This window comes from Sminthopsis crassicaudata, chromosome 4, assembly GCF_048593235.1.
Source record: "Sminthopsis crassicaudata isolate SCR6 chromosome 4, ASM4859323v1, whole genome shotgun sequence".
NCBI classification, from domain to species: domain Eukaryota; kingdom Metazoa; phylum Chordata; class Mammalia; order Dasyuromorphia; family Dasyuridae; genus Sminthopsis; species Sminthopsis crassicaudata.
The window spans coordinates 11,715,139-11,727,423 of NC_133620.1; the positions used below are offsets into that span (position 1 = coordinate 11,715,139).

The 12,285-nt window shown below is 39.7% G+C and overlaps 1 protein-coding gene across 1 annotated transcript in view; it reads right to left on the reverse strand.

Annotated features, from left to right (window-relative positions):
* Positions 1–12,285, reverse strand: part of CACHD1 (cache domain containing 1) — a 210,835-nt gene that overhangs the window by 22,384 nt on the left and 176,166 nt on the right. The window contains exons 13-16 of the mRNA XM_074265744.1: positions 12,164–12,285; positions 10,042–10,184; positions 9,163–9,344; positions 6,943–7,053 (exon numbers count right to left, since the gene is read on the reverse strand). The exon at positions 12,164–12,285 is cut by the window's right edge and continues 47 nt beyond it. Of these exons, the coding sequence (XP_074121845.1) occupies positions 6,943–7,053; positions 9,163–9,344; positions 10,042–10,184; positions 12,164–12,285 (558 nt within the window). The remainder of the gene's footprint in view (positions 1–6,942; positions 7,054–9,162; positions 9,345–10,041; positions 10,185–12,163) is intronic.

Genomic DNA, 12,285 nt, shown 5'->3' on the forward strand with positions numbered 1-12,285 from the left:
AGCCCGAGGGCAGGTGGACCCTCTTCCCCTCTCCCTGCTCCATTCTCTGATTTGTAGAATTACAAATCCAGCTTGTTAAAATGAATCAAGTTCTATTCCCTCTGACTTTCCTGTTCAAAGCACTCTCCTCTAGAACTAGTGTCTAGCACTCCCCACTGTCCAATGTCTTCCCCTGTTAGAATGGAAGCTCTTTGAGGGGTAGGGGCTGCTTTGTGTGCTTGTATTTATACCTACAATGCCCGGCTCACACATAGTAAGAACTAAACAAATGCATTTTCACTAACTCATTCATAAATGATATGTAAGAACCTGCATCTCTCCTTTCTTCTCTCCCCCTCTCCCTTCCCCTGTCTCCCTCCCCTCCTCTCTCTCTCTCTCTCTCTGTCTCTCTCTCTCTCCTCCGTCTCTCTCTTTCTGTCTCTCTCTCTATGTTTCTCTCCATCCTCAATATAGTTGCTTGAAGAGAACCAAAATGACATCTCTAGGTCAGAGTTCACAGGATGATGTAATGAATGGAGAGCTGGCCTTGGAATCATAAAAGATCAGGTCTGACTCCCACCTCAGACACTAGAGTTCACGTGAGATACATAAAGTAGTTGGAAAACATTGCAACATAAGCAGCTGTTAGAAATGAGGCAAAGCCATGAAGATGCACAAGATCCCAGTCCCCATCGAGGCTGGAGAACAGAATGGAGAGAATGCCCAAGATGGAGGGAAGCTTGAAGGCTAACTAGATTGTGCCAAATGTCAACAAAAGTTTCTTTTAAAGATCATCTGGCCTCCACATGAAGCCCTCCTAGTGATAGGAAGTTCCCTCCATCGAAGGCAGAACGGAAATCTGTCTCAAGAGAAGTCCAGACTGACTCTCTGTCACTTTTACCCATGGCTCCTAGCAAGACCCTCTTGGGGGCAAGGCAGAATAAGCCAAATCCCTCTTCAATATGCAAGAAAGACTTGGCAAAGTCTCCTTTGCTCTCCCCATCTCAGCTGATCTCCTCTTGAAGCTCTGTCAAAGGCCTTCCCAATGTGGCTGTCTGGCTACGTGTGACCCCCCCCAGCTCCCCAACTTTTGCCTGCAGCATATAAAAATAACAATAACTCCTTTTAGATGAAAGGAAAGGACCCCACTTTATATATACTATCTCACTGGATCCTCATAGAAATCCTGGGAAGGAGCTGAAATGTTTATCCCTATTTGGAAAGTGTGGAAATTGAGGCACACATAATTATTTCCCTAGGATCAGATCGCTAAGAAGTGTTTATGGTGAGATTCAAACTCCGGGGTGCTTCTTCATATACTTTATGGGGGGGGGAGGGTGCCTCATTTTCATTGGAGAATCAGAGCTTAAATGTCCCTCTCCCAGAGACTCTTTGAGATCTTTCCCTGCCATGGGATTTGCCCCAGGACTAGAGCATATTTTTGCTAAGATATATTTTTACAGAGCAACAACAACACATAAAAACAAAGACCTACAGTCTAAGGCCTCAAGGAAAAAACTCAACAGAGTTTCACAAGGGCCTTCCTCCTACTGCCAGATCTTCTAAAAAAAAGCTGGTCCCTGAAATCTGATTTTTCATGAAGGCCTACCGCCCCCTTCTGGTTCTAACTAGTATTTACTGCTACTTTTAACGAACTACTAGATCAAAATGAGAATAACAATAGAAGCTAACGTTTCTATACAGGTCAGGACTTGTGCAATTATTATCTCACGTGAATGAAAACAAGATGTCTTAAAAGTCTTATGCAGTTAAAAACTATTGAGGTTTTGCTAAGACTTTTGGGACACCTTATTAATAATTGTATTTTCAAATAAATATTGTCCTTTGAATTCATAAGACCACAGAATTTACAAGGAACACTGGAGATCATCTAATCCAATTTCTGCATTTTACAAGTGAGGAAAACTGAAAGCCAGAGACAAAAAGTGATCTGCTACTTATGTGGCACTTATAGACAATTATTCCTACTAGGTAGAGAGCTCCTTGGGAGGATCTTCAAAACAATTTTGGTTTTTTCCACTCTATCAAGGTTCTGGTTCACTGCAAAGCATGTCACACATTCAAAATTGGAGGACAAAAATGGCTGTCAAATGCAGTCTGAATCTGAACGAGCATGGTATTCATTGTCTCTAGAAAGTGGCTCTCCAACCTTTAAGGATCTTTTAGACTTAGCTCTTAAGGTCTGGTGCAGAGTAGGTGCTTAATAATTGCTTGCTGACTTGCTGGACACCATTGCGGTTCTGTCCTCGTATCTCAACATGGGGCCTGAGACGTGGATTCCAACTGCCTCCTTCTATTTGGATGGTCTAATTCTTTTAGGTCAAGCCCCAATTGCATACAAACTCTTGTAGGGACCCTCTCATACTTTTGACTTGAAATCCTCATCTGTTCTTCATAAGCACAATAGTGTGGGGATTAATTGTAGGCTCCCTTCTAACACCAAAATCTTTGAACCTATGAATATTTTCAGGCAAAATGCTGCTTTGCCACACCTCCCTCATTTGCTATTTGCAAGGTTTATTTTTTAGACCCAAGTATAAGACTACATAGATTCCCTCATCTGTGAATTTCCTCCCTCCCTGTTTTGTGTTGAATTATTCTATTGATGTTATATTTTATCTACACACACACACACACACACACACACACACACACACACACACACACACACGTCTCCCCAAAGAGAGTTCCCTGAGAGTAGGAATTGTTTCATTTTTTAATATTTCAATGTCCAGTGACTAGCATATAATAGACACTCTGTTCAGTGATTGATCAATTCCTATTTAAGTTCATCTTATTATTAGCTTCTATCCAGTATTATAGGTTGTTAAGATCATTTGGGATTCTGTCACCATTTCCTCCCACCTTTGGATCATCTGCAAATATGATGATGTATTATCTAGGCCTTTATAAAAGTAATTGATAATATTATTAAACAGCACAGGGTCAGGGAGGGAACTGTTGTTTCCCTTGATTGAACTGTATATTTCTTGGTTCAAGATGTACCTAATCCAAATCCTGTCAGATTTCTGGGGATGACTTATGTTTTCAATTCTATTAAATTCAAAAAGGTCTTTTCTCTCTCTCATCCCTTTCTCCTCTTCCCCTCTCCCCCTGCTTCTCCACTTGCCCTTTTTTCTCTGACACAGTAGTCACCTGATAAATCTGTTGTAACTGATAAAAGGAAAAGGTTACTTAGTGGAACAGAGATTGGTCTCAAAACCAGGAAGCCCTGACATATTGTGCCAGGTTGTATGACCCATCAGGGATCTAGGTGACTCTTGGAGCCTATACATTGCTGAAAAGGGATCAACTTATATTGGTAGTAAGTTTTCACACTGTGAATTCCCTTTACCAATGGGTCCAATCCATCCCTATATATTTCTTTCTTTCTTTCTTTCTTTCTTTCTTTCTTTCTTTCTTTCTTTCTTTCTTTCTTTCTTTCTTTCTTTCTTTCTTTCTTTCTTTCTTTCTTTCTTTCTTTCTTTCTCTCTCTCTCTCTCTCTCTCTCTCTCTTTCTTTCTTTCTTTCTTTCTTTCTTTCTTTCTTTCTTTCTTTCTTTCTTTCTTTCTTTCTTTCTTTCTTTCTTTCTTTCTTTCTTTTTCTTGAGGCTGGGGATAAGTGACTTGCCCAGGGTCACACAGCTAGGAAGTGTTAAGTATCTGAGATCACATTTGAACTCTGGTCCTCCTGAATTCAAGGCTGGTGCTCTATCCACTGCACCACCTAGCTGCCCCCATCCCTATATATTTCAATCTGAGGCAGGGGGTTAGCTTAAATGGCCTAGACTTTTCCTTCCAATATAAGACTGTGTGACTTCATTATCATGACAAAGAGCAGTAGTAAGCTGCATAGTGTACATTTATATGCTTCGTATCCTATTTTTTTAAACCTGCATTTCAGAGATATGCTGTTACCTTAGCAACTGTGAAAGAAAATCTCAGTAGAGACAAACTGACTTTTCTGCTCCACAGATAAAATGTAGCCATATTTCTCTTCTATTCAAATGGATGCCTGACCAGTCTCTTCATCAGTGATTGCATATCCTCATCACTCTACCAAACTCCAAATAATAAAATTTAAAATTAAACATTAAAAAATTAAAAAAACATGCTATGGAATCACCATATGGTTTCCAAACACTGCCGTTCAGTTGCTTTTTAGTTTTGTCTGGCTCTCTGTGACCCCATTTGAGATTTTCTTGGCAAAGATACTAGAGTGATTTTTCATTTCCTTCTCTAGCTCATTTTACAGAACAAAGTGAGACAAACCTGGTTTAATGACTTGTCAAGGGTTACAAAGCTAATATGTCTGAGACCAGATTTGAACTCGGGGGAAAATGCGTCTTCCTGACTCCAGGACCAGCACTATCCACTACAGCGCCACCTAGCTGCTTGAATCCTAAATGATTAGCATGAAGATGTAAGATACAAGCAGAAGTGGGTTTGCTCTGAGATATCTTGAATTCTACTGTCTTTTTTTTCTGGGTAATTATTATTTTATTAATTTTATTTTAATGCTAGCATTCTAGTAAAAACAATTATTAATTCTTATTATCTTTATATAATAAATAGAATTTATAATTCTAATTATTAATAAAAAGAAGCCAGTGGCACTCTCTATTATCTTGTTCTTACCTATCACTGAAATAATTTCTAAAGCTTTTTACTTCTAAATTAAACATTCAAGTAAGCTCCTCCCCTTTTCCCACTAAGAGAGAAGAAACTTAAAACACAAATAAGAGTTGACAAGGGCTCATTTGATTCAAAATTGTGGTGTTCATGAATCATATTGAGAGAACTGGGGAGATAGCTTTCTGCTACAAACAGGGCAGGAGCCTTTTGCTGCAAAGCTGATCTCTTCCTTGGAAAGAAGAAGCTCGCTCTTTTGACCTGAGCTGGCAGAGCTTAGACTGTGCTTTAGTAATATATCCAATTATCTGGAGGATAGAAGTGAGCAGACCAAGATTTAGGAAGAGGGAACACAACGAGGAGCATGTGACCTCATGAGAACTGTAGTCAAAAGCCGATCTCTAGGCACAAGCCTTTGGAGGTTGCTTTCGCTTGAACATCCTTTCCTTAGGGAGGGCAGGACAGGAGAGGTTTTTTGTTTCCCTGTCTCTGTCTTGCTTCTTTTCCCTCAGAGAATGGGCCCTGGGGCTTATCATGTCTCTATAAGGAAGGGAAAGATAAAAATGACTTTTCCAATGGTTCAGGGATCAAACAACAATCCCTCTTTGTCTGGCTGTCTCTACCCTGGAAGTTAGAAAATCTGTGTGACCTCATGCCAAGAACAGCTTAAGTGGCAGAGAAGAGATAAACCAGGGACAACCACCTTTCATTAATAATTAGGTTGCTAGGTGGCACAGTGGATTGAGCACTGAATCTAGAGTCAGGAAGATTCAAATTCCAATCCCTACTCAGACTCTTCCTAGCTGTGTGATCCTGGGCAAGTCATTTAACTTCTGTTTGCCTCTGTTTCCTCACCTGTAAAATGGATACAAGAATATGTCCTACCTTCCAGAATTGTTGTAAGGACCTAATGAAGCAATATTTGTAAAGTGCTTTAGAAACTCAAAGCACTAGAGAAATACTATTTGGGAATCTCATATTTTTACGATTATAAGGTCAAAGCTCTGAACATGAAAAGGACTTCAGAAGTCATTTAACTCAAACCTTCCATTTTACAGATGAGGAAACTGAGACTAATAACTAAAAAGCTCACTCAAGCTTTTATGGGCAAGATTAAATCCAAAATCTCTGAGAACAGAGCCAGTGTTCTCATTCTTTGCATTGCTCTGGGTTGTCTCCTTGAAGATTCTAATTTAATAATGGATATGGAAACAATGATGTACCAGTGGAACGTGTATACAGGGAAGTTGGCGCTGGTCTCAGAGGGAAGGCGTTTGTAGTGAGAACTGGGCTGGGCTTCTTTGCAGAAGGTAGGATTTGAGCTGAGCTTTGTAGGAAGCCGGAGTGAGCAATGGGGAGAGCCTGCCGGGCCTGGAGGACGTGCATGCAGTCATGGGAAAGGGCCTGGTAGCCCACTATTTCATAAAGGAAGCAGCAGAGGCTCAGAGACACCTGGACATTTGCCCGGAACACATCAGAACCAGCAGCCCACAAAACTGTGGGCTCAGTGTTCACTGAAACAGGAGACGGCATCATGGAGCTATTCAGCAAAGGTGCTTTCCAGGCACTCCGGGAAATTATCTATCCATATAATTAAGGGATTAGAACAGCCAGGCTTATTTTACTGGTTTATCTTTAGATCTCCACCCAAAATTTCCCTCATGTTTGTGTCTGCAGAGATAACTTTTGCTTATTCGCTATAAGCTCAAAACCTAATTTGTCAGTAATCTTGGGGAATTTTCATAAAGCTTGTGAAATGGGGAATGGAATGGGAAATATACACCATGCCTGTGTATGGAGGCCTAGAGAGGTGGAATGGCAGAGTAGGTTTGGGCTGGACTGGAGTGGAGAGACAAGGGTTCGAATTAAGCCCCAGATACTGAGTTCGAATTAAGCCCCAGATACTGACTAGGAGGTGAGGAGCTTAGTTTCTCAGACTCAATTTCTTCATGTATAAAATGGGGATAATAATCCTTGTCCTTGCATGTTGAGACTACAAGCTTCCCCAGGGCAAGGATCGCCTTTCCTTGGGTCCTCAACGCTTAGCACCAATCTTTATTCATTGGAGTCTCTCAGATTTATAACCATGGCAACATCTTTGACTCCTGGGCAATCTAGCAGGCACCAGATTCATTGGAGTCCATACATATTCTGATGGCCTTTCTTCATTCAGACTATTCTACATGTTTCTGATCCAGTTCAAGAGTCCTACTTCTACTCATGGTTTTCCCTTATCCCTGTTTCATTTAGTGCTTATGTCCAAAGGGTCCTCCTGGCAGGCTGAAAAATGTCCCCGAAATGAAAGAGTTACCTGGAAGAATGAACCGTGTGGCTGATGGTAACCACATAGCCAGCTCCTCCCACATCTAGGTATGGACCAGTCAAAGAAATCAGCCCGGGGTTAGCCACTGCATGAAGATACCTGAGGGAAACCGAGAAAAGGCATAGCATGGTCATGCTCTCCAAAGCTTCTGAATTTTGACACATATTTGTGGCACAGTATTCCCAGATGATCAAATAATATTATTTGATTAATTAAATATGATATACTATAAATTAATAAATATTCTTTAAATTAAAATGTGTGTTATTAGATATATGAAAAACCAATTTTGACTTCATGGGATAAAAGAAGCTAGAAGAGACTGCTGATGGCAATGAGTTCAATTCCTCATTTTGCAGATGAGGAAACTGAGGCTCAAGAAAAGTATGTGATAGTTTCAAAGTTACACAAATGCTATGTAACAAAAGTCTTATTTGAACCAACCTACAACAACCTCCTTACAAAGATCATAAACCTACACTGTGTAAACTATTTTTGAGATAGTAAGCACATGTCAATAATGGCTCAAAAAATATGAAATCTTGGGGCAGTTAAGGGGCGCAGTGAATAGAGCACCAGCCCTGAAGTCAGGAGGACTTGAATTCAAATCTTAACACTTCCTATCTGTGTGACCCTGGGAAAGTCACTTAAGCCCAATTGCCTTAGGGGAAAAAAAAAGAAATCTTGATTTTAGCATCTTCTAAATTTATGGATTAATAGCAAGCACTATCTACTGTCTGTGAAAAAAATATACACAGAACATATATGTTTTTGTTATCAAAATTACCTTAGTAAAGATGATTCTAAGGCTTTTAGAGTAGAATTCTTGCCCCTGCTTATACTGGTTATAAATCTCACCTATGGTACCCTAAGGTATTACTGGGTCTTGCTTTTTAAAATGCATCAAACCCTTTGACTGTCCCATTTTCTGACTTCTGCCCTCCCCAAAGATCAATATCTGAAGTTCCCTCTTTTAAAACAAAAGGCAGCTGGAGCTTCACATTTTTATGAAAGGAAAGGAGAGCTACAAGTTACAGTGGAAGCTGCTATTTTGCAGATAAGAAGCTCAGGTAAAGGGGGGAAAAAAGAATAACTAGATAAATAAAACAAATTCAAAGCTCAAACAGTTGCCACCTACAGAAAAGGATGCAACCAGTTCACAAAACAGTTTATAAATTTTATGTGTCTCCATGGATTAGCTTTTCCCATTAAAAAAAAAATCCTGCAAGAATGAAACCCCAAAAACAAAGGAGGGCATTTTTGAGTCTGAAGGGTCAATATTCATCTTTGTCATAGCCAGAATAATTTCTTAAGGAAACTAAGCAAATGGAAACTTGGATGCACTAGTTCTAGTTAATTTCCCATAGACAGTTCTATTACTTTATGTAGAGAAAGTTCTATTCATTTTTAGCTATAAAAACTGGGTTCTGTTCATTTCAACTCTGCTGACAATTCTGTTAATTTCATCTATAGAGATTGAGTTCTATTAATTTCAAATACAAAGACTTGTGTTCTGTTAATTTCAGCTACAGAGAGACTCAGTTCTATTAATTTCATCTATAACTGGGTTCTGTTAATTTCAGTTATTTTGACAGATTTGTTCATTTCAGTCACAGAAACGAAGTTTTATTAATTTCATCTATGATGACTAGTATCTGTTCATTTCAGGTATTTTGACAGATCTGTTCATTTCAGCTATGTAGACTGGATTCTGTTAATTTCTGCTACAATAAATGGGTTTTGTTAATTTCAGCTAGTTTGACAGTTTGGCTAATTTTAGTTAAACAGATTGTGTTCTGTTAATTTCACCTATGGTCCCCAGTGATGTCTGTTATATAGAATGGATGCTGTGAATTTCATTTAAATTCATCCCAGAGAAGCATCCACAAAAGCATCAATACATTTGGCCATCAGGAATAGAAATCTACAAGAAGAACTTTAAAAATATAGCTTGAAATGAAATATATTATGGAGAATAAATGTAGACATTTGTAGTCTAGAAATGTTTGTAAAGAGATAAGGAAGAGCAACTTCACCCACAGAGGGAAATACTAAATCTTCCATTAAAGTTACATTTAAAACATCGATTTTATTATTTTCTTCCTTTAAGGTAAATCATTTAGGATGTTTTATTTTGTGTCTGTCTAATGTCTCTCAAGAAATGGGCAGGGAGGGAATCTTCTGATCACGGAACCCCCTGAAACTTACCATTGTCTCCTAGTGGGATCAAATGCTTTGTCCATGAGTGAGCCAGGATAAATTCTGAGGACTCCATTGGGCGTTGCTATGTAACGGCGGACAATGTAAGTATTCAGGCTACTCATTTCCATTTGTGTCATCCATTCATCTGTGACGTGACTGGTAGCCATTACTTCATTTCTGACAGAAAACTGTGAGACAAAGAGAAGGACATAGCAGGGATCCTTTAAGACTCACATTAAAAAAAATGAAAAAAGATAGTAAGCTGCTGGCAGGGTTTCCCAAAGACCCAGCACAGAGAATCCAAACCCAATTACTTCTTTAAAATCATCCCACACCAGATGGACGCAGCCAACTTAAAGGAGACAAAGGCTGATTATAGATAAAACATATTTCAGGCAACATAAGCAGAGTCAAAAGTTTGTCCTCTCTAGGACTGGGCCATTTAAGAGAAGTAAAAAAATCTACATCTCATCTCATTTGAAAAAAAAAAAAATCTCATCTTTGCTTTTTTGAGATCTAGGATCATCTTGCCCCAGCCACAGACAGCAGGGATGCTTCACATCTTTCCCCTGGGAAAATGAGGGCCTCCAAAGCCTTTACTGCCCTCTGTTTCACACTCAACTCTCCCCCTCTTCTCCTCCCTTGAAAACCTATGGTGTATCTGAAGTCTGAAAAGGATTCTTTAGTTAGTCCACAGGGTTTCCTAATCCATCAGAAGGGTCCGCACTGATCAGCTGTGGCCAAGTCATATGCTGTCTGCCATCATCCCTCCAGCTGAGGGGCACGGCCTGGCCCCGGAGTTCCCACACTGCAGGATCACTGCCTCAGACTTAGAGGCCACCCCCAACAATGCGAGCCCCAAACAATCCACAGACAAGTGCTTACTTTCAGCCCAGGATTAGCAATGAGGCGGGTGTTGTCACTCAGGTAGGCAGTATAGTGTTCTACCATGCGCTTGGTCTCTGGTTGGCTCAGGTGCTCATAAGGGGAAGAAAAACTGCCTGCAGATAGCATGACTGTTGGGCTTTCTGAAAGATACCATACAAAAAGAATTAACATCCACTAAATTTTTATTCACATCCTGAAGAATAAAAAGTCACAGCTCATTTTCTGTCCTATTGGAGTATTATCTCTTATTATAGCCCCTTTAAGAATCCAAACTAAGACTGTTGATCATTCTAAGAATACTGTTCCCACCTCCTTTTTCCACCTCTGTGTTTCTGCCCATGTGGTTTCCTCCTCCAGGAATCTGTTCCCCATAGCCACCGCTTATTGAATTCCTATAATCACTTTAAATAATATCTCTTCCATGAAGCTTTTCCTGTCTTCCCCAATAGGGCAGAGTTTTCTATTCACCTTTGCCTTTTAGAATCCCTACCTCCATTCAGGGCTCAGTTTTAAAGGATTGCCATCTTCTCTAACCACCCAGCTCCTAAGTCTCCCTCTCATCAAATGAGATAATATCTGTAGAAGTTTAATACAGTGCCTGGCATATAATAGGCACTGAATATGTGTTTATTCTCTTTTCTTCCTCAATCACTGTGCATTTTCCAAGATATATTCCTTATTTATTCATCTATGAATGTGCTATCTCTTTTGGTAAAGTTACACTTTATCTAAGGGATTTTTTGTCTTTCTTTGTACTTAGTAAAGACCCTGGTGAGGAGATGTCTTTTGTCAATGCAGATTGGCACCTGTTTGTCAACTTTAGAGATTAGGAGTGTTTAAAAAATGGCTATTGATTGACTGACTGACTAACTGACAGTGTCGCCTCCTGCTCCAAGGTGGGATTGGCTTTTTTCTTTCTTCTTCCAACCTTCCAGGATCAGGGATTCCACCTGTGGGATTCTTTAGTCTCCCCTAACAAAGATCACATTTTGGCCAATGGTCTTTCAGAACCACCATGGCTACAAGATGGATCACCGTCTTATCCAACTAGTGATGGGACTATGTGCACTTAGCAGGCTCCTCCAACACTGGGCCTTCACAACCACTTCTTATTGGGCCTGAACTTAGAGCGTAAGCATGAAACAACCAGTCAGAGCTCAGTCTTTGCTTGCATGGGCTGAGAGAATCCAGGGCCTCCCAACACCCAAGGAAAATTGTGGTGGAAGATGTTGTTTTTTTTTTTTCCCCTAAAATGAAAGCATCCCAACAAAATCAACATATCCAATCCAGGACAACAAGTATTTATAGGGTGCCTACTATGTGCAAGGTATTGAGCAAAGTTCTGAGAATGCAAAAACAAAACAAATTTGTATCCTCTGAGATGTCAACAGATCAGCACACACGTGATACAGGCTATTTTGAGAAAGGAGAGAGTATATGATTTGGGTGCTAGAAAAGGCCTGTGAACTAAGACTCCAGAGGTGCTAGACATTCTAAGAGGTGGACCTAAGAAGGAGAAAGTCTATGAAAAATCTTAGAAGTGGGAGATGGATCATAATGTTGGAAGATCTCTCTCTTGGGTAGGCAAAGCCCTGACATAATTTTTTTACGAGGCAGTGGATAAACAATTGAGCTCCACGAACCTCGGTTTTCTTCCCTAAAAAATGAGGGAGTTGAATGTGATGACTTCCAAGGCTGTTTTTTTTAACCTCTAAATCTATCAGAGTATGATTAACTGATCTTATCGATTTGTATAATAACACACAAATCTCTTAACTTCCCTAGGCCTCGTTTTTTTTTATTTTGTAAAAAAAAAAAAAAAAAAAAAAAAAAAAAAAAAAAAAAAAAAAAAAAAAAAAAAAAAAAAAAAAAAAAAAAAAAAAAAAAAAAAAAAAAAAAAAAAAAAAAAAAAAAAAAAAAAAAAAAAAAAAAAAAAAAAAAAACCTTTTGTGAGTCTAATAAATGATCTGATCAATAAACAATTACTGAGGATCTCTGGCAGGGGAAACCAGGAAGGAAACCAGGAATCCCATCCCCAAACTCTGCTCATAATACGCCCTCAATGATGGTTGCTTGAAAGGCACAGAAATAGAAGCTGGGGACGCTCCGAAGGCCTTACCTAGAGTGGAGAGCTGTTTGAAATGGAGGCAGGCGCTAGGCTGGCCCAACAGGTCCAGCCGGTGGTAGAGCAGCTTGCTGCTGGGCACCGTGTTCAGGTTCTTCAGCTGTCTGACGGGCACC